The 21,100-nt window shown below is 42.2% G+C and overlaps 1 protein-coding gene across 1 annotated transcript in view; it reads left to right on the top strand.

Moving 5' to 3' along the window:
• Positions 1-21,100, top strand: part of trip4 (thyroid hormone receptor interactor 4) — a 108,478-nt gene that overhangs the window by 62,411 nt on the left and 24,967 nt on the right. Inside the window, exon 12 of the mRNA XM_059946873.1 lies at positions 14,308-14,404. Within this exon, the coding sequence (XP_059802856.1) occupies positions 14,308-14,404 (97 nt within the window). The remainder of the gene's footprint in view (positions 1-14,307; positions 14,405-21,100) is intronic.

The raw sequence follows: 21,100 nt of genomic DNA, 5'->3' as shown, positions 1-21,100 counted from the left end.
TTCTGCCCAACTCTGCAGCCTGTCTATATCCTCTTATAACCTTCGACAACCTACAGCTCCATTCACAACTCCTCCAGTCTTCGTGTCATCCGCAAACTTATTCACCCATCCTTCCACCTCTACATCCAGGTCATTTATAAAAATCACAAATAGCAGGGGTCCCAGGACAGATCCTGAGGCACTCCACTAGTCACCGACCTCCAGGCAGAATACCCTCTGCTTTCTTCCTTTAAGCCAATTTTTTATCCAAACAGCCAAGGTTCCACTTATCCCATGCCTCATGACTTTCTGGATGAGTCTCTCATGAGGGACCTTGTCAAATGCTTTGCTGAAGTCCATGTAGACCACATCCACTGCCTTACCCTCATCAATTTCTTTTGTTACCTCTTCAAAAAACTCACTCAGGCTCGTGAAGCATGATCTTCCCTTCACAAAGCCATGTTGACTATCCATGAGTAGACTTTACTTCTCCAAATGCTCGTAGATCCTATCCGTAAGAATCCTTTCCAGTAGTTTGCATACCACCAACGTAAGACTCACCGGTCTATAGTTCCCAGGTTTCTCCCTATTAACTTTTCTCCCTATTTTCTCCCTAGGTTTCTCCCTATTAACATTCTCCAGTTCTCCGGCACTTCCCCTGCAGCCAAAGAGGATTCAAAGATCATAGCTAATGCTCCTGCGATCTCTTCTGTCAATTCCCACAACAACCTGGGGTGTATCATACCCTGCCCTGGGGATTTATCAATCTTAATGTTTTTAAGAAGATCCAGCACTTCTTCCTTAATCTCCACATTGTCCAGCACACAGGTCCGCTCTACTTCGACCTCATCCTGATCAAGATCCTTTTCACTTGTGAATACTGAAGCAAAGTATTCATTTTGGACCTCCCCAACCTCCTCCGCTTTCAGGCACATGTTGCCCTCTTTATCCTTTAGCGGTCCCACCTTCATTCTCGTCATCCTCCTATTCTTCACATACGCATAGAACGCCTTGGGGTTCTCCTTAATCCTACATGCCAAGGCCTTCTCATACCCCCTTCGAGCTCTCCTAGGTCCTTTCTTTAGCTCCTTCCTGGCTACCCTATATTTCTCATAAACCCCTCCTACTTCCTGCATCTTATATCTAACATATGCTTCCTTTTTCCTCTTGACAAGTTGCTTCACATGTTTCGTCAGCCACGGTTCCCTTTTCCTACCATTTTTTCCTTGCCTCAGTGGGACAAACCTAACCTGAACCCAGCTCAAGTGGTCCCTAAGCTTCTCCCACATTACTTCTGTGTTTTCCCCTTTGAACATCTGTTTCCAATTTACTCTCGCTAGTTCCTGCCTCATCCCTTCAAAGTTAGCCCTTCCTCAGTTAAGCACTTTACCATTTCATCTGATTTTATCCTTTTCCATAGCTATGCTGAAGCTAAAGGAGTTGTGGTCACTCTCACCAAAATGCTCCCCCACCAAGAGGTCTGTCACCTGACCCAAGTTAATTACCCAGAACTAGATCCAGTATAGCCTCTCCTCTTGTCGGCTGGTCCACATACTGTCAGGAATCCTTCTTGAACACACCCGACAAATTCAGCCCCATCTATCCCCTTTGCACTCAGGAGGTGCCAGTCAATATGAGGGAAGATGAAATCACCCATAACTACTACCCTGTATTTCCTGCACCATTCTAAAATCTGCCTGCTTATCTGCTCCTCGGTGTCCTGAGGGCTAATTGGGGGCCTATAGATTACTCCCAGCATAGTGATTGATCCCTTCCTATTTCTGATTTCCACCGAGACTGACTCCGTGGACACTCCTTCTGCAGCATCCTCCCTTTCTATAGCTGTGATACTATCCCTGACCAGCAATGCCACTCCCCCCTCTTTTCTACCTCCCATCCTATTCCTTTTAAAACACATGAACCCCGGGACCTGCATCATCCAATCCTGCCCTTCCTCCAACCAAGTTTCAGTAACGGCCGCAACATCGTAGATCCACGTACTAATCCATGCTCTTAAGTTCATCCTCCTTGTTCCTAATACTCCTAGCATTGAAATAAACACATTTCAACCCCTTTAACTGGCTACAATTATGTTTCATCCCCTGCCTGTCCTTCCTCATCAACTCAGAACTCTTAACATCATGCCCTTGTCCTTCTACCTTAATCCCAGCGCTCACATTCTGATTCCCACCCCCCTGCCAAACTAGTTTAAACCCTCCCCAACAGCTCTATCAAACCTGCCCACCAGGATATTGGTCCCCCTGGGATTCAAGTGCAACCCGTCCTTTTTGTACAGGTCACACCTGCCGCAAAAGAGGTCCCAAAGATCCAGAAATCTGAATCCCTGCCCCCTGCTCCAATCCCTCAGCCACGCATTTATCCTCCACCTCATTCTGTTCCTATTCTCACTGTCACGTGGCACAGGTAGTACTACCTTTGAGGTCCTGCTTTTCAACTTCCTTCCTAACTCCCTGTAGTCTTCTCTCAGGACCTCTTCCCTTTTCCTACCTATGTAATTGGTACCAATATGTACCACGACCTCTGGCTGTTCTCACTTCCACCGCAGGATATCTTGGACATGATCAGAAACATCCCGGACCCTGGCACCTGGGAGGCAAAGTACCATCTGAGTTTCTTTCCTGCATCCACAGAATCACCTGTCTGAACCCCTGACTATAGAGTCCCCTATCACTACTGCCTTCCTCTTCCTTTTCCTACCCTTCTGAGCCACAGGGCCAGACTCTGTGCCAGAGGCACGGCCACTGTTGCTTCCCCCAGGTAGGCTGTCCCCTGCAACAGTACTCAAACAGGAGTACTTATTGTCAAGGGGTACAGCCACAGGGGTACTCTCTAGTACCTGACAGTCTCCTGACTGTGACCCATTTCTCTGTCCCCCGTGGCCCCGGAGTGACCACCTATCTGTAACTCCTCTCTATCACCTCTTCATTCTCCCTGACCAGACGAAGGTCATCGAGCTGCAGATGCAGTTCTCTAACACAGTCCCTTAGGAGACGCATCTCAATGCACCGGGTGCAGATATGGCTGTCTGGGATGCCGGGAGACTCCAGAACCTCCCACATCTGACACCGACCACAGAAAACTGGCCTCACACACATACTACCTCCTTTTGCAATCAACAACTGCCTCACCTCGTCCCGTTACCGCTGAAGCCCAAGGAACCAAAGCACTTTCACTCTGCTGCCACTCACTCCACTGCCCGCTGGATATGGCTGCCTTCTTTTTAAACTGTTCACGCTCAACTGGCGGACATCACGCGCCTGCGCAGTCTGGCCTCTCTCTTCCCCCAAGAACTCAAAATGTCTTCCCACTAGAAATCCTTAGGTGCTCTCCCGCTGCCTTCTTGTTCCGAATTTAGAAACACTCATATGAACCTAAGAATGTCAGGAACAGGAGGAGGGTCTTCATTCCCTTGTGACTGTGACTGCACCACTTTCCAATAAAATTGTGATTCATCATTCACTTCATCTGCTTCACTAATATCCTGGGGAAAGAAAACTAGCTATACAATCCAGCCTAGCTTATTTGTAATTCCAGACCCACCTATATCATTGATTCTTAACTCTCCGCTGAGTGCTGGAGTAGTTAGGTACCCAACAGGAAATTCAGGCATCGATATCCAATCCTGTGATCAAATACATGAAAAGAAAATATTCAGTTTTTTGGGAGATATTTTGGCTGATAGCATTAAAAATCAAACCTTGCATCCATCTTGCCTCCATATAGCGATTTCACTTCCTAAATCACGTCAACCTTCTCCCCTTATTCTCTAAATTCCTCAGACCCTCCCAAGTCTGATTGAATCTTTGTAGCTCAGTGCCAAATTTTATTTCCTAATATTCTGTAAAGTGTCTTGGATCTTATTACCACGAAGTACATATCATTGTTGTTAGTGAACGATTTTTCATAGAACTTACAAGAAAAGCCAACAGTAATCCTTGGAGCAATCATTTCTAAAGTTTAATCTTTGTGTAAATCTTCCAAGCTTATAAATATACTTAATAAATACCACTTTCAAAATGGTTGTGTAAGATTGTAGGTAAAGTGACAATACCTTCACTAAAGGTGATCCAGCAACTCCGCCACCTAAAGAGAGGTAATTTTGAGTGAGACTGACAGGTTATGAAGGGATAGATTTCTAACTCATGCTGACGCTTGTGGGAAGTAGTCAGTCTTGATACCAGTGGACTTCTGTGTTACTTTCTGTCAGATTTACAATGTCTGGAAGGCAATGTGCTATGGAATTGTGTTGTATTATCTGTGACCTGCTACAATATATCTCTTGAGCAGCAAGTGTGTAACCCCAAATAATACATGTTGGACCTGCCTTGCCCTTGCAAAAAGATGCACATTCTCTTGCAAAGGCAGCTTGTTTAAGCAGCTTTGAGCCGATGAAGGAATTTGCAATTACAAGCTTTGGAAGATGTAAATGATTTTGTTGCATCTGCTCTCCCACAGGTGTTTAAAGAAGAGCTGTGTTACAGATTCATTTTTAAGTGGTTTCCTACTTTCTGCTGTGGCCTGGTAAATAAGGGAGAATCCTTAGGAATGTTTCTTAATACCACAAGAGAAAGACATCGGCCGTTCGGCTCCTTGAGCTCATTGCACCATTCAATCAGATTATTGAACCTATCTCCTTTGTCCTCATATCCATTAATTCTTACGATGTCCAGAAATTTATCAATTCCAGTTTGTCCATGTTGGTCTTCAGTAGCTTGTGCTCCAGCATTTAAAAAATAAATATAAATTGTTAGCAGCATGTTGACCAAAAGCCAACAGGCAGGTCATCTTTCTGCACTGTGCTGCACATTTACTTTAAACTGATCAAACAAAACTTTGGTCTGAAATTGATACATGTATAGGGACTTGTTCAAGAGAAATTTTGAAGTTATTGGAATCATAATTTAATACTGCATTCATCCGATCACTATTGTACTTGCAATTTATTTGGAGGATTTTAAAGAAAATTTTTGGCGAATACAATTTTTGGTTTGTACATAGTACAATTCATTCCCTTGTCTTTAAGTTTTTAAGAATACTCTTGTGGATGGAATGGTGAATCAGCAAAAAAATGTCATTACCCACTGTGTCAGGTTTGTCTTCGGGGCAGGGTTGAAGGAATTCACATAAGTTAAGGCAAGTGTGCTCGTTCTTTTTGGTTTCAGTTGTATCCCAATGGGAGTGGTTACTTGGATTTGTCTACTGGGTGAGGCCTCATTGATTCACATTCACATCTCAAATGTTGATGATGCAATTAATATGTCTGTAATTGTTGGGTTTGGATAAACACATTGGAAGCAGAGAATGATGGGAAAGAAAGATATAATGTCGGCATCTATGGTCATGTTTTTTTGTAGTCCTATCCTGCCTTTACCTCTCACATCTATGTCAACAGTCTTTTCACATACAGTTTTATATTTCTTCCAGCTTCTTTCTTCAATTATGAGCTCTGCCTGCAGTCTTAATTGATTTTGTCACCCTCCTGTCGCCTTTCAGTAGAGAAATCATTCATTGCCTTTATGAGATTTCACTGTGCAGAAATCAGATGCTTACTTGTCTACATAAGAACAGAAAGTGCTACATAGAAGGGAAACACAAGAGAATCTGCAGATGCTGGAAATCTAGAGCAATACGCACAAAATGCTGTGGCAACTCAGCAGGTCAAGCAGCACCTATTGGAAATTTCTAACGTTATACAAAGGTTGTGATTGTTGAAGGTTCATGTTGGCCAGAGCTGTGGGGTCTTTAACATCCACCCAGGAAGACAGGAGTCACTTCTGATGGAGGAGCACTCTCTGAGCTCTGCCCCAGACTGTCAGCCTAGATAATAAGTTGTAGTCCACGGAGTTTTGTGACTCAGGTGATGTTCTTAAGTCTTAAAATGTAGTGGGAATCTACTTGGGTTACTTGATTTGGTCTTGCTTTAAGTGTGATTGTTTACTTCTCAGGCACTGTATAGAATTAAGGGATGTTTAGTATTTTATTTCACAAATGTTTTAAAGAGATGACGCTAACAAAAGCTGAGCTGTTGAGGTTGGGTCACAATGGTGAATCAAACAGGTCATTCTGATAGACGTGGACTTGTAACAGTGATAGTCAATTCTTCCTTGAGGAATTTCCATGGCTATCTCCTTTTCTTGTAAATCCTTCCTCCCCCCCCCCCCTCAAATTGTTGTGTTGTACAGATTTTATTATCAAACTGAATAATCTCTTTGCATTCAAGTCTCATTGTCAGAGGCTTGGAATATGATTATTGGAAACAACTTTTAAAGAGCATATTTGCTGTCTATTTTTTGGTCTGACTGGATTCACAGATGTTCTGTGAGGAAGATTAATTTGAATCTTGACTTTTCCTGAGCAATATGATCACGTAAGACTTCAGCACATCATCACAAACTAGTGGGTGGTCCATCGATGCAGCAGATAGCACTGCAGCCTCATAGTTTTGGAAACTCTGGTTCGATCCTGATCTCTTAACCTATCTGTAGGAATTTTCCGTGTTCCCCAAATGACTTCATGGGGTATTCCTGGGTCCAATCGCTTTCTACACGTCCCCAAGATATGCTGGTTGTTAGGTTAATTGGTTACTGTTAACTACCACTGGTATAGCTGGGTGGAGTTAATGGGCATGTGAGTGAGAATCTGTTACAGGAAAGTAAGTAGAGGAATGAAACTGCTAGGATTGCAGCCAGAGCTATGAGAACTTGATGGGCTGAATGGCCTCTTATGCTCATAACACATAGCCAATAGTAAATATGAAAGTTATTTAAAATATGAAATAATGATATTTACTGTAGATTACAATTACCATGTGTTTATTTTGGCAACACACACAAAATACTGGAGGAACTCTATGGAAAGAATTCACGTCTTGGCACAAAACGTCGCCTGTTTACTCTTTTTTATAGATGCTGCCTGGTCTACTGAGTTCCTCTAGCATTTTGTGTGTGTTGCTCGGATTTCCAGCGTCTGCAGATGTTGTTCGTGTTTATTTTGGGTTGTGGCTATTTTACATATCTGCATTTTGTATGTGCACTTATCACATGGCTTTTGTTTGTGGGCTTGCGCACATTTGTGCATATCCTTTATGTCTGAAACTCCACTCAGAGCTGCCTTAATGGTTATCAAGAAGACACTCTTCTGCAACCGTCTGGGCTGAAGTCCATCCAGAATGAAAAGGCAGCTATTTCATAATCTACGTAAGATATTTCTGTTTTACCCTTTGTGTACAAAGAAACAAAAAACTCCAGTTGTCTGTTTACTGTCAACATTACCATAAATTGCTGTTTGTTTTACAGTGTTATCACTGAGCCTGACCTTGTATTTTATGTTTAACGCTACTCTCACTTAATCCAGATTCTAGTCTTTGTGTGTGCCTGTGACCTGCTACTCCACCTTGCAACTTTCCATTTCACAGAGAACCTGAACCTCATCGAAACTGAGAGACACAGGAGACATAATCTAGCTCCAGCTTTCAAGAGCCCACTGCACGGACCTGTGTGTGTGTGTGTGTTTTTCTTAAAAGTCAACCACTTGTTTTTCACTGTGGAGGTGAAAAAAGACAAACATATCTAAGTAGTAAAGAGATAATTTCTAATCTGGAAAGGTCTAGGTCGAATTGATTTGAAAACTGCCTCAGCCTTCCTTCCTTCTATTTGTTTCAGGCAAGCGCGATGATGAGCACTGACAGATATGACACCTAAATCTGCTCTGTACATTGGAGTTTGCTCAGGTCCACATTTGAATGCTTGATTTGAAAAGCATTTCTGTCTGCACACTGACATTTTCTTCCCCTCTCTGTCACTTGTAGTCAACATTTGTCAGCTAGCATCAAGGAATTGGGACATCTTTGACAAAAGCAGAGCTCTAGCCTCTTTAATATATTGAAGAGCAAAGAATCCAGTTGCTTGTCGTAGCAAAGTCTGTACTGTCCTCCTTCTTACAGCAAAATTTGTCAAGGAATAGCTTGACATTTCCTTTTTGTTGATGCTTTATTTACTTGAAAAGTTTGTTTCTGTGGTTCAGTGACCTCAGTGGAAACTAACGTACAAGTGTCTATTTCCCTGAATGGATGTTGAAATTTAATTAATTAGCACTATCTCTCTGAGTCATCAGTCTTGGTTGTTTGGTCCTATTTTTATTTGTTCATAGAGTTTGAGCATCATTGACAGGAGCAGAGTTTAGAATTCCAAAGTGCCCTCAAAGCTGATGGTGAGCCATCTTCTCATTCTTCCTCTGTGCAGCAAATACATTCCCATTACGTTGTTCCAGGAGTTGGATTCAAGAGGATGGACAAATGGGGATAGAATTGTTAGGATAATATATGACCTGGAAGGCAAATTGAAATTGGCAGTACTTCCATGTTCCTGTCTTTCTTGCCTGCTTTCAATGTGCAAGTCACAGGTTTGGGAGTTAGAACATAGAAATTTACAACGCATTACAGGCCCTTCGGTCCACAATGTTGTGCCAACATGTAACCTACTCTAGAAACTGCCTAGAATTTCCCTAACACATAGATCTCTATTTTTCTAAGATCCATGAAGCTCTTAAAGGACCATATTGCTAAAAAAGTCTTAGTTGGTTGCTCAAAGGGTTCTGTTGTCATTATACACTGCAAAGATCATAAGTGATGTGGTAGTTGTTTATGGTGGTGGATATAATGCTGTGACAGTTTGCAAGCTACTTGAGCCTTCAATCAATCTGACAACTAGGGTATATTCCATCACACTCCTGACCTTTATCTACTGGGATAGAATATGCCTTTTAGGAAGACAATGTTGTTCTATTGGATGCCAGCAATGACAGAGAACCTGTTTCAGGTCAGATGTAGATTCTTCTCCACTCTTAAAGGAATTTTAAGGTCCACCTGATAAACTTCTTGTCCTATACTGGTATTCAGTTGGTTACTGTATGAGTGGGTGTTAAAATAATTATAAGAGTATGGAATTCTTCAGTGAGAGAGAGAAGAGAAAGGAAATGGGACACCAAGCCGTTAATAAATTTCAATTCAGGATCAGAAAGAGACAGGAGAGAAAACCAGTTCAAGACACAGCAAAGTTTGCTGATATTTCAGAAGGAAACCTCCTATAATGTCTTTTTCAGGAATCTGCATGGGCATCAGAAGCACACTTGGGGGAAGGGGTGGTTGGATGCCAGTGCATCTGGCTTGGCATGCCACAAGCTCCAGTGCTGGAGTTTTAGTGTTCTGGGGGGCTGGATACACTATATACAGTAGCTGTTATTTTACCATCTGAATGGTTTTGCTTTCAAACTCTGGTGATTTCTAACGGCTTCTTATTCACCACGTGTACAAATCCCTTGTTTCTTTTTCTACAGTCTTCTGTCTTTAATTCTGTTGGCTCACTCCCATTCTCCTTCACCCATTTGTATTTGATGTCACTGTATCCAGGTTTCGATTATCTTTTTTTAGCCTCTGTATAAATACGCTGCTATAAATTCCAGTCTAGTCCACCTTGTGTCTTTGGGCTAAGATGCTGGATAAATTACAAATAGAGCCCTAAGTAGGGAAATTCTTTGATGAAAGTAATAACAAGGGTGAAACAAGATGTGTCTACTCAAAGAACAAGCAAAATACCTGTACCTAATGAAGTCTGGATCAACAAGAGATAAGTAAGAGATTTGCATTTTCTACAGTTGCATTAGCTTCCTTGTGAAAATTACAGAGAGAAACCAATAGATCAGTATATCAAATATAGAGACATAAGAGACTGCAGGTGCTGTAATTTGATGAACAGCTAATCTGCTGGAGGAACTCAGTGGGTCGAGAGAATCTGTGGGAGGAAAGCCCTGAAACATCAACATTTCCTTTCCCTCCACAGATGCTGCTCCATCTGCTGAGTTCTTCCAGCAGATTGTGGCTATCAAAAATAAATGCCATTGATGCCTCATTTTATTTTACATGACCACAATTATGATGAAAAGTAATCTGTTTTTCACACATATAGGAGGCCACTGGTTTGATTCCAGCAGACTTGGGATATTATAATACAGTGTCGTGTTTTCATCTGATAATACAGAATGAAGTGCACTAGGGGTGGGTGTGTGCTTGTGCCCTGTTGTGAAATAGTACTTGGAATGCTATTTAGCTATCCACACATAGATTTGGCCAACCTCACTGGTTACATTGCAGTTAGCTTTACTAGAGCATTTTGCTTATGACTTGGAGTTTTCTGAGTAAATTATTTTGAATGCTTGGTCTAAAGTTCTGAAAAGGGTTAATGGATTAGGTTATTTTTCACCTGCTGAATTTAAAGTGCTCACATGAATAGCTTTAAAGAATGAGGAAGATTCTGTGGTAAGTAATAACACCTTACTTTTCTTGTAAGCAGCATTTAATCACACCCACCCACAGATGTTGAAATATAAGAACTATCTACAGATCTGTGGTACTGCAACAGATAATTGCATATTGAATTGCATTACTCAGCTTTTTATACTGACATTCAATGTGATCGTTTTCAATTAATTATGGTTAATGTTAACATACTTCGTATGTCTCCATCTGTTCTATTGATTTTATATAGCAAATGTTATAAACTTATAAGTATATATATAAACTGAAGTGACACCATGGTGAGGAAAAAGGCCAGAAATGATTATTGAGTGTTATTGAGGCAGCTCCTTGAAAGCAACTTTGCTGATTTTGAACTCTGCTGATCATTTGAGGGAAGGATCCATCAATGCTACTATTGCCTCCATGGCTGTCAACAGTGGAGGTGAATGCGTTAGATGTGAGGAGTGAAAAACTTTCAATAACAATAGGGATAATTAGAAAATAAATCTTCTATCAGAACCAACTTACTAACCTTTACTAATCCATAAGTCTTTGCAATGTGGAAGGAAACTATAGCACCTGGAAGAAATTTGCGTGGTTAAAGGAAGAGCATGCAAACTCCTTACAGACAATTGAACCTCGATAGCTGTTGTAAAGTGTTACGGTAGCTGCTATACTCCTGTGCTTCCCTGCTGCTGTTGAATCTGTCACCAGCATTGAGGAAGGGTGTAAAGATCCAAGAGTAAATGTAGAAAAGAGTACTCTAAATCAGGAGTTCCCAATCTGGGGTCCACGGAACCCTCATTTAATGGTAGGGGTCCATGGCATAAAAAAGGTTAGGAACCCCTGCTGTAAATAATTCCAGGAATGAGGGTGACTTGCTTTAAGGTTGGAGTACAGAAGCCGGTGTGATGTTCCTTGGACAGAAGGTAGGTTGGAGGCATGTAAAGTGACGATGGGTCTGTCTGAGGCCCAAAGAGAAGCTGGTTCAAGGTTCAGGTGGCGCAAATCTAAAATATTGCATTAAAGATATAGAGAGATAGAAGGAGCAACTTTTTAAATGTAAGGATGCAAGGGCAGAAGAAATTATCAGGATTTTCAAAAGAAAAAGAATTGGATAGTCATTGGTAGGAAAGTAATTTGCAGAGCTGTGGAGAATGAGCAGGTCAACTGGATCACTGTGACTGACTGGATTTCTGAATAGTGAGTCAGCATAAAGCCAACCTCTGCACTCTTACAGTTATAATCCTAGCCAACTCTGAAGTGTAATTATTGCAATTTGTGAAATGTTTTAAACAATTTGCACTCAGCATAGTCTTACAAACTGTTGCGTGTGCATAATGTTTCTCAGTGATAAATATTGGGCAAGTTACTAGGTAGAGCGCCAGTGCTACAAAAAAAATGTTACATGAGTCCTTTCTGTTCACATAAGCAAGAGAGCAGGGGTCAATTTAGCATCTTGGCTACAAAACCTCATCTCTTACAGTAGTGGTCGCCAACCCTTCGATCGTGATCGACTAGTCGATCTTTGAGTCTTTCCCAGTAGATCCCGAAAAAAATGAAAAATAAATACACAAATACTGTTGAGAGATTGTTTCCGGGTTGTGGGGTTTTCGTTCCGTTCTCTCTGCCCAATGCGCATGCGTGTAGATCCCCCGCACTACACAGTGTAATTCACTGGTCCCCAACCACCAGCAAGGAAACAATCGGAGTTAGGTGCACCTTTCCTCACTCCCTGTCACGCTCACTGTTGAACTTGAACCCACGCAAGGTCATCAGTCACCTAAACGCAGTGATACCCTCGCGCCAGGAATCACTGGTTGCCCTTGGGTAACCGGCCGGCAGGAAATGCCGCTGCTACTGATCTGGAGCACTGCCTCTAAACCTATTTAACACACCGAATATTCGTGGGGAATCCGGTGCTAAAATATTCCCAGACGGCCTAATTCGGGCTCAGCGTTTCATAAGTATCAGAGCAGCCAATAGATCCTACAAGGGGGCATGGGCACGCGTTTGTCGCACTCCTTGCTTGGTGACTCGCTCTCTCTGGACTGCGACTGCCGCGGCCACGGTACGGGGACCTCTGGCCCTGACCATTTCCTCTCACTCGACCCATGACCAACCGCACCTGGCCAGGGCGTCTGGCGGCGGGTGGGCAGGAAGCTGGAATTTGGGCCCGGAGGCTGTCCAATGAAGCAATGAAGCCCTCAAAACTGCTTTGGTACCCTGAGTCCAAGCACTCAGCACTTATAGACAAACCCGTTGAGTTTTTTCAGCGGAAAAAATGTGAACAGCGCAGGACAGAAGCTATGTGCTGAGAGCCGCAAAAACTAAATTGCGCAATAGACTGGACATAAGGAACCTGCTTTGAGTATCGATGTATTCCTGTCGTGTTTAACACCCCCCTCCCCCCCTCTGCCGGTCTACAAGAATATTGTCAATATTAAACCGGTCCGCGGTGCAAAAAAAGGGTGGTGATCCCTGGTGTTTATACATCATTTCTACTTCTGGTTTGCAGGGTTTTACTTCTGGTCTTTTCTGCCCCGGTGCGCATGTGTGTAACTAATTGATCTGGGATTGATCTTGCCTTTTACTAAAGCCGAGGTAGGGGATCTTGGGCTTAAAAAGGTTGATGACCACTATCTTACGGCGATGTGCTGAAGTACCCTCTGTAACCCTGCCCATGGAGAAAGACTTGAACCCACTATGTACTGACCACTAACCTAAAGATTAACCAGTAGTAAATGGTCTCTGCAATGGAGAATTGGAAATGTCATCTCCTCATGAGTTCCTTTTAATAGATTCAGGCTATTTGAAAACGTATATTTGCCTACAAGAAAACCCTGTGAGTGAACTCAGTTTCCACTTAAAAATCTGAAAATTTGGATCTTCATGGTGAAGAAATCTGCGTCACTGACAATGCTTTTTGAAAAATACTAAGCAAGATTTCTCCACTGACGTCTGGTGTGTTTTGTCCATTCACCTTTAGTCGGTGGTAGGAAGAGGGAATGGAGATCTGTCTCCCACCAAGGTTTTGTGTGTCTCTAGCCAAGCTGCATTGTCACTGTATCCCACACTTCTTTAACCTGCTCCTAATTTATCAAGAATAACTTCTAACATCCAGACCCTGATCCTATTTTGATTTGCTCCATTGGTACTCTAAGGGAGAAATAAAGGGACATCACAATTCCTTGGAGCTTCTGGTAGATTACATAAAGTAGTCAAACAGCATAGTTGCATTGACAACAAAAAACCCGCTATTCCTGGAGGTCTCCTGTGGCTTTCTGGAATCCTACTTCGGGTAATTATTATTAGTTATTCCTTCCCTGAAGTCTTACAAAATTATTTTGTTTTTGGCCTTGAATGGTGCGTGGTTTATTGCAAGTATATGGTACAGGAAAGAAATATTAGTGCGCAGCTGTCCGTGTACTCAAATGGAACAGGATTGTTGTCCTTGTGTTACAGAGTAAACTGAGCAGCATCGATCTTCCAGTTCACAAATGACATGTCTCTGGAAACTGGTTCTAATCACAAGTGGACTGCAACACCCAAACCAATTTTCATTCCTTTGTGAATCTCTTAATAGTTCCAAAAGATCCAGTGATGCAGATGATAATGCATAATTATCATTTTGCAAGCTGCCAATTTTCCATCTGAAATTGACGACACTGAAGTTAGTGACAGAGACTCCATTTGAAGCATTTCACTTAGGTTGTTTTACACACAGCTCTTTGCAGGAAATTGTTTCACACCTATATTTCAAAAAGTTGCACCCTAGTTTTCAACCATTTGGAAAGGTTGACACGAGCTGAGTAGTGGAGTATATTTTAACCAGTACTGCAGTGTCAGGTGAGTTTATTTTTCAGCTGAAGGCAGCTTAAAATCAATTATTTTGTTCTTCAGAAAAGTGCAGGCTCAGTTTTGGGAAGGGATTACTGTGGTGGCTAAATTGGTGGAAAGTGATTTCCCTATCTCACCAAGGTTTAACAATTTTAATGTTTTCCTTTTGTTTTCAGTTTGCAGATCAGGAGAGTGGATCTCCCTTTGTATTTATTTGTACCAATCCACAGGAACTTCTGGTGAAATTTCCACTGAAAGGAAGACACAAGATCTGTAAGTGATTAGTTCTATAACTAATACTCTGGCCCAGTTATTGGCTTTAAAAACCCAAGCACAGAGGATTTGCCAGAAGATTGCTTTGAAATGCAATTAATATTCTTCAGTTTATTTTGCTGATTACTTTTTGCAAGAACAAGGTAGATCAAGCAACTTCTGTTGCTTTCCTTCATACTGTTTAATATTCTCTTTGCTTTATAATTGTTTCATTTCCCCTGAGAAACAATTCACAAATTCTGTGTTAATAATGACTTCTGAGAATTACATTTTCTCATCTCCTTTTGTAAGTAAAATTACTTTATCATTCACTTGACGAGAATGTCCAATTGAAGGCATTTCATATGACCAATTCAGTTAGTGAAAATAATTGACTTAAATTTACCTTTCCAATCCCTTAAGACTTGGGTCAGCACATCAGTAGGAGGTAATTGAAAGTTATTATTGATATTCCGTTCTAATAAATATAGATTATAGATGTTCCTTTGTGGTGGACCTTCCACAACATGGATATCCAGTCACCTTTAGTTAATTAGCTATTTTTGACTTGCTAACACTGTTCAAAATAAAGAAACATTTCAACTAATCTCTGTGCAGTAAGACCTCATGGATAGCAATGATACAACTCTTTTAAAAAATTTTTGTTAAGGAATATTGGCCAGGATACCAGGGGAAATACCCTCGGCAGTCGTGACTCCTTCAGTACTGCTCTGGAGTTTCACCCTGGATTATATGCTTGAGACTCAAGCAGAATGAACACACAATTCTCTGAATGAAATCTGAATGCTATCCATTAGATCATGGTCAAGAACTAATTTTTAATAAGTTGTTTAATCAGTAAGGGAGATACAGTGGCATGCAAAAGTTTGGGCACCCCTGGTCAAAATTTCTGTTACTGTGAATAGCTAAGTGAGTAAAAGTTGACCTGATCTCCAAAAGGCATAAAGTTGAAGATAACACATTTCTTTAATATTGTAAGCAAGATTATATTTTTATTGCCACCTCCAACGGGATCCCACTACCAAGCACATTTTTCCCTCCCCCACCTTTCTGCTTTCCGCAGGGATCGCTCCCTACGCAACTCCCTTGTCCATTCATTTCCCCCCCCCCCCATCCCTTCCCACCGATCTCCCTCCTGGCACTTATCCTTGCAAGCGGAACAAGTGCTACACCTGCCCTTACACTTCCTCCCTCACCACCATTCAGGGCCCCAGACAGTCCTTCCTGGTGAGGCGACACTTCACCTGTGAGTCGGCTGGTATGATATACTGCGTCCGGTGTTCCCGGTGTGGCCTTTTATATATTGGTGAGACCCAACGCAGATTGGGAGACCGTTTCGCTGAACACCTACACTCTGTCCGCCAGAGAAAGCAGGATCTCCCAGTGGCCACACATTTTAATTCCACGTCCCATTCCCATTCTGATATGTCTATCCATGGCCTCCTCTACTGTCAAGATGAAGCCACACTCAGGTTGGAGGAAGAACACTTTATATACCAGCTGGGTAGCCTCCAACCTGATGGCATGAACATTGACTTCTCTAACTTCTGTTAATGCCCCTCCTCCCCTTCTTACCCCATCCCTGATATATTTAGTTGTTTTTCTTTTGAATTTTTTCCCCCTCCCTTTATTTTTCTCTCTCTGCCCATCACTCTGCCTGTTCTCCATCTCCCTCTGGTGCTCCCCTCTCTCTTTCTTTCTCTCTAGGCCTCCCGTCCCATGATCCTTTCCCTTCTCTAGCTCTGTATCCCTTTTGCTAATCACCTTTCTGGCTCTCAGCTTCACCCACCCCCTCCAGTCTTCTCCTATCATTTCGCATTTTCCCCTCCCCCTCCTACTTTCAAATCTCTTACTATCTTTCCTTTCAGTTAGTCCTGACGAAGGGTCGGCCCGAAACATCGACAGCGTTTCTCCCTATAGATGCTGACTGGCCTGCTGCGTTCCACCAGCATTTTGTGTGTGTTACTTTTTTATTTCTATCTTTTACAGTTTCAAAATAACAAAAAAGGAAAAGGGCCCAAAGCAAAAGTTTGGGTACCCTGCGTGGTCAGTACTTATTAACACCCCTTTGGCAAGTATCACAGCTTGTAAACACTTTCTGTGGCCAGCTAGGAGTCTTTTAATTCTTGTTTGGATATTTTCACTCATTCTTCCTTGCAAAAGGCTTCTAGTTCTGTGAGATTCTTGGGCCGTCTTACATGCATTGCTCTTTTGAGGTCTATCCACAGACTTTTGATGATGTTTAGATCAGGGGACTGTGAGGGCCATGGCAAAACCCTCAGCTTGTGCCTCTTGAGGTAGTCCATTATGGATTTTGAGGTGTGTTTAGGATCATTATCCTGTTGCGGAAGCCATCTTCTTTTCATCTTAAACTTTTTTTTTCACAGAAGGTGTGATGTTTGCTTCTAGAATTTGCTTGTATTTAATTGAATTCATTCTTCCCTCTACCAGTGAAATGTTTCCCATGCCACTGGCTGCAACACAAGCCCAAAGTATGATTGATCCACCCCCATGCTTAACAGTCAGAGAGGTGTTCTTTGCATGAAATTCTGCACCCTTTTTTCTCCAAACATACCTTTGCCCAGTACGACCAAAAAGTTCTATTTTAACTTCATCGGTCCACAGGACTTGTTTCCAAAATGCAACAGGCTTGTTTAGATGTTTCTTTGCAAACTTCTGACGTTGAATTTTGTGGTGAGGATACAGGAAAGGTTTTCTTCTGATGACTCTTCCACGAAGGTCATATTTGTGCAGGTGTCGCTGCATAGTAGAACAGTGCACCACCACTCCAGAATCTGCTAAATCTTCCTGAAGGTCTTTTGCAGTCAAACGGGGGTTTTGATTTGCCTTTCTAGCAGTCCTATGGGCAGTTCCCTCAGAAAGTTTTTTTGGTCTTCCAGACCTCAGTTTGACCTCCACCATTCCTGTTAACTGCCATTTCTTAATTACATTATGAACTGAGGAAATGGCTACCTGAAAACACTTTGCTATCTTCTTATAGCCTTCTCCTGCTTTGTGGGCATCATTTATTTTAATTTTCAGAGTGCTAGGCAGCTGCTTAGAGAAGCCCATTGCATGCTGATTGTTGGGACAAGCTTTGAAGAGTCTGGGTATTTATGAAGCTTTAAAATTTGTATCACCTGGCCTTTCCTAATGATGACTGTGATCAAGCCATAGCCCTAACAAGCTAATTAAGGCCTGAGACCTTGGTAAAAGTTATCTGAGAGCTCAAATCTCTTGGGGTGTCCAAACTTTTGCATGGTGCTCCTTTCCTTTTTTTCACTCTAAAATTGTAGATAACAAAAATAATACACTAATCTTGCTTAAAATGTTGAAAAGAATGTGTCATCTTTAACTTTGACTTCTGGAGATCAGTTCATCTTTTACTTGCTTAGCTATTCACAGTAACAAGAAATTTTGACCAGGAGTGCCCAAGCTTTTGCATGCCACTGTATAGTTATAGTGGCCATTTATTAGATACACCTGTACATCTCATTAACACAAATATCAAATCAGCCAATCATGTGGCACCAACTCAATGCATAAAAGCATCAGACAAGGTCAACAGATTCAGTTGTTTCCAGACCAAACATCAGAATGGGGAAGAAATGTAATCTAAGTGATTTTGAATGTAGAATGACTGTTGGCGCCAGATGGGGTGGTTTGAGTAGCTTAGAAACTGCTGATCTCCTGGGAACACTTCACATGCTGTCAATCTCCCCAACAATTTTCATTCCCTAGCCCTGATTGCCTCATTTTCACCATGGATGTCCAGTCCCGAACCACTTCTGACCTCCCTCGAGAAGGTCTTAAAGCTCTCCGTTTCTTTCTCGACAACAGATCCAACCAATTCCCCTCCATCACTCTCCTCATTCATCTGTTGCAACTGGTTCTAACCTTCAACAATTTCTCTTTCAGCTGCTTACACTTTCTCCAAACTCGAGGTGCAGCATGGGCACTCCCATGGGCCACAGCTGTGCCTGCCTCTTCATCGGCGACATGGGGCAGTACATGTTCAAAGCCTTTCCTGGAAATGCTCCCCAACTCTTTCTGCACTGCACTGACAACTGCATTGGCACTGCTTCATACACCCCTGCTGAGCTCGTCAACTTCAAAAACTTTGCCTGCAACTTCGACCCTGCCCTTAAATTCACTTGGTCCATTTCTGATACCTCTCTCCCCTTTCTCGATCTTTGGAGACAAACTGTCTACCAACCTACTGATTTTATAAACTTACTGATTCCCTGGCTATCTTGACTATTCACCCTGTCTCCTGTAAAAATGCCAATGCCTTTTTGTCAGTTCCTTTGACTCTGCCACATTTGTTCCCAGGATTAGGATTTCCTTTTCAGGACATCAGAGATGTCCACCTTCTTCAAGGAATTGGGTTCCCCTTCCTCTACCACAGATGCTGCCCTCATCTGCATCTACACCATTTCCCGGACATCCACACTCATCCCATCTTCCTGCCACCTTAATAGGGATAGAGTTCCACTTGTTCTCACCTAACACCCCGTGAACCTCTGCATCCAACACATAACTTTTTGCAAATTCTTCTACCACCGAACACATCTTTACCTCTTTCCCGCTCTCCCCCCCCCCCATCATTATCTACTTTCTGCTGGTATCGCTCCCTCCATAATTTCCTTGTCCATTCATCCCTCCTCACTGATCTCCCTCCTGGTACTTATCCCTGCAAGCGGTAGAAGTGCTACACTTGCCCATTTACCTTCTCCCTCAACTCTATTCAAAGGGCCCCAAACAGTCCTTTCAGGTGAAGCAACACTTCACCTGCAAATCTGCTGGAATTACCTATTGTATCCGGTGCTCCCAATGCAGTCTCCTCTGCATTGCTGAGACCTGATGTACATTGGGGACTGCTTTGTCGAGCACCTCTGCTCCATTCACTGAAAGCGGGATTTCCCAGTGGCCAAGCATTTGGATTACTATCCCCATTCCCATTCTGACCTGTCGGTCCACGGTCACCTCTTCTGCCACAATGAGGCCACTCTCAGGTTGGAGGAGCAACACCTCATATTTCGTCTAGGTAGTCTCCAACCTGATTTCTCCAACTCCCCCTCCCCCCTTTCTTCAATTCTGCACTCTGACCTCTTACCTCTTCTCCTCGCCTACATATCATCTTCTTTCGGTGCCCCTCTCTCTTTCTTTCGCCCATGGTTCACTCTCCTCTCCAATCAGCTTCCTTTTTCTCCAGCCCTTTTACCTCTTCCACCTATTACCTCCCAGCTTCTTACTTCTGCCCCCCTCCCCCACCCACCTGGCTTCACCTCTCATCTCCAGCTTGTTCTCCTTCCCCTCCCTCCACCTCCCTTATTGCGTCTGTGTACCAGAGTTCCCCAGCAATCCATTATGGATCTCGGCAAGTACTCATTTGTCCCTTGATGGTATGATCCATGAATGGTGGATTGGCTTTCATTATGTTCACAAAGGAATTTTGCAGAAACATGTTGAGTGCATGTATTGTATTGCAGCCTCCTCAATTAGTTTCTGACGTTGAAATAAACCTTCAAAGAGAACAAATCCTTGGCTCCTGAAAAGTATAATTATAATAGGTTCTAAAATGCAGCAAAACATGTTATTAGAATTCATTCATAGTAGATTAGATGCGGAGGTGGGGGGAAGCGGCAGAGAAGACCAGGAAAACAAAGAGGAAGTAGTTTTCCCTAAGACTTCCAACTTACAGGCATTGCATTTCTCCCAAAAGTAATGACTAAATATTTCACTGCTGTGATCCCACTGTAGTAACGAGGATGTTGAGCATAGCAACAGTCTGGATTAAGCTAGCATGGATATGATACACCAAGTGGCCTTTTGTGCTGTATATTTCAGTAACTCCATATCAAACCCAGTCTCCTGGCATTTGCAGTGTAATTGCTTGACTTCATATGTTACAAGATCAAGTATATTTCTTATTATTTTGACACTAGTTCTATGAGGCTCCTGGCCATCTCTTCAAGTTTTCTGGCTTGAGGGGCAATTTTCAGTTGTATTTTAATGTGGTTTGCACTGTGAAGCATTATTAAGGGGATCTCAGTGGATATATAAAGTCATTGATCTTTCTAGCAAGATGCTCGACATACCACAAGTAAAAGTAATAATTAAGTTATTAGTGATTATAGCCGAGTTCTTTTAATTGAATTTTCATAGTACTATTAAATAAATTCAGTATGTTTATATTTCATACAGGACAATGAGGCCATTCAGTCCATCATGTCTGTACTTGTTCTGTTCAGGGAGCTTTCCAGTTAGTTTTGCTGTTCTTATTTCCTCATTTTTCTCAATTATGTATTCATTTTCCTTCTTATTTAGTTACTGGATTTACTTGTAGCATCCTATCTGACAGTGCACTCCAGCTCATCATTTTGTACTATTTTGTTTTAATTCTGTGTTCACCAGTGTTTCTTTTTATTATTTACTTTAAATGTGTCCTTTGATTATTGATCCTTCTGTCAGTGGAAACAGATGCTGCATTTACAGAAACGATTTGCACAAATGCCCTTGGCTAATTATTTGAAGGTCATGAGCAATGTGACAGTCAGGATGTAATCTGCTGGCTTTTTTTTAGCTTGTATTGAAGAACTTGGACACTTCATATAACACACACAAAATGCTGGAGGAACTCAGCAGGTCAGGGTTAGTCTATGGAGGAGAATAAATAGTCAACATTTTGGACCA

The sequence above is a fragment of the Hypanus sabinus genome, chromosome 21 (genome assembly GCF_030144855.1).
Source record: "Hypanus sabinus isolate sHypSab1 chromosome 21, sHypSab1.hap1, whole genome shotgun sequence".
Taxonomy (NCBI): Eukaryota; Metazoa; Chordata; class Chondrichthyes; order Myliobatiformes; family Dasyatidae; genus Hypanus; species Hypanus sabinus.
Note: the sequence above shows the minus strand (reverse complement) of the source record. Positions and strands in the feature narration are given on the sequence as shown.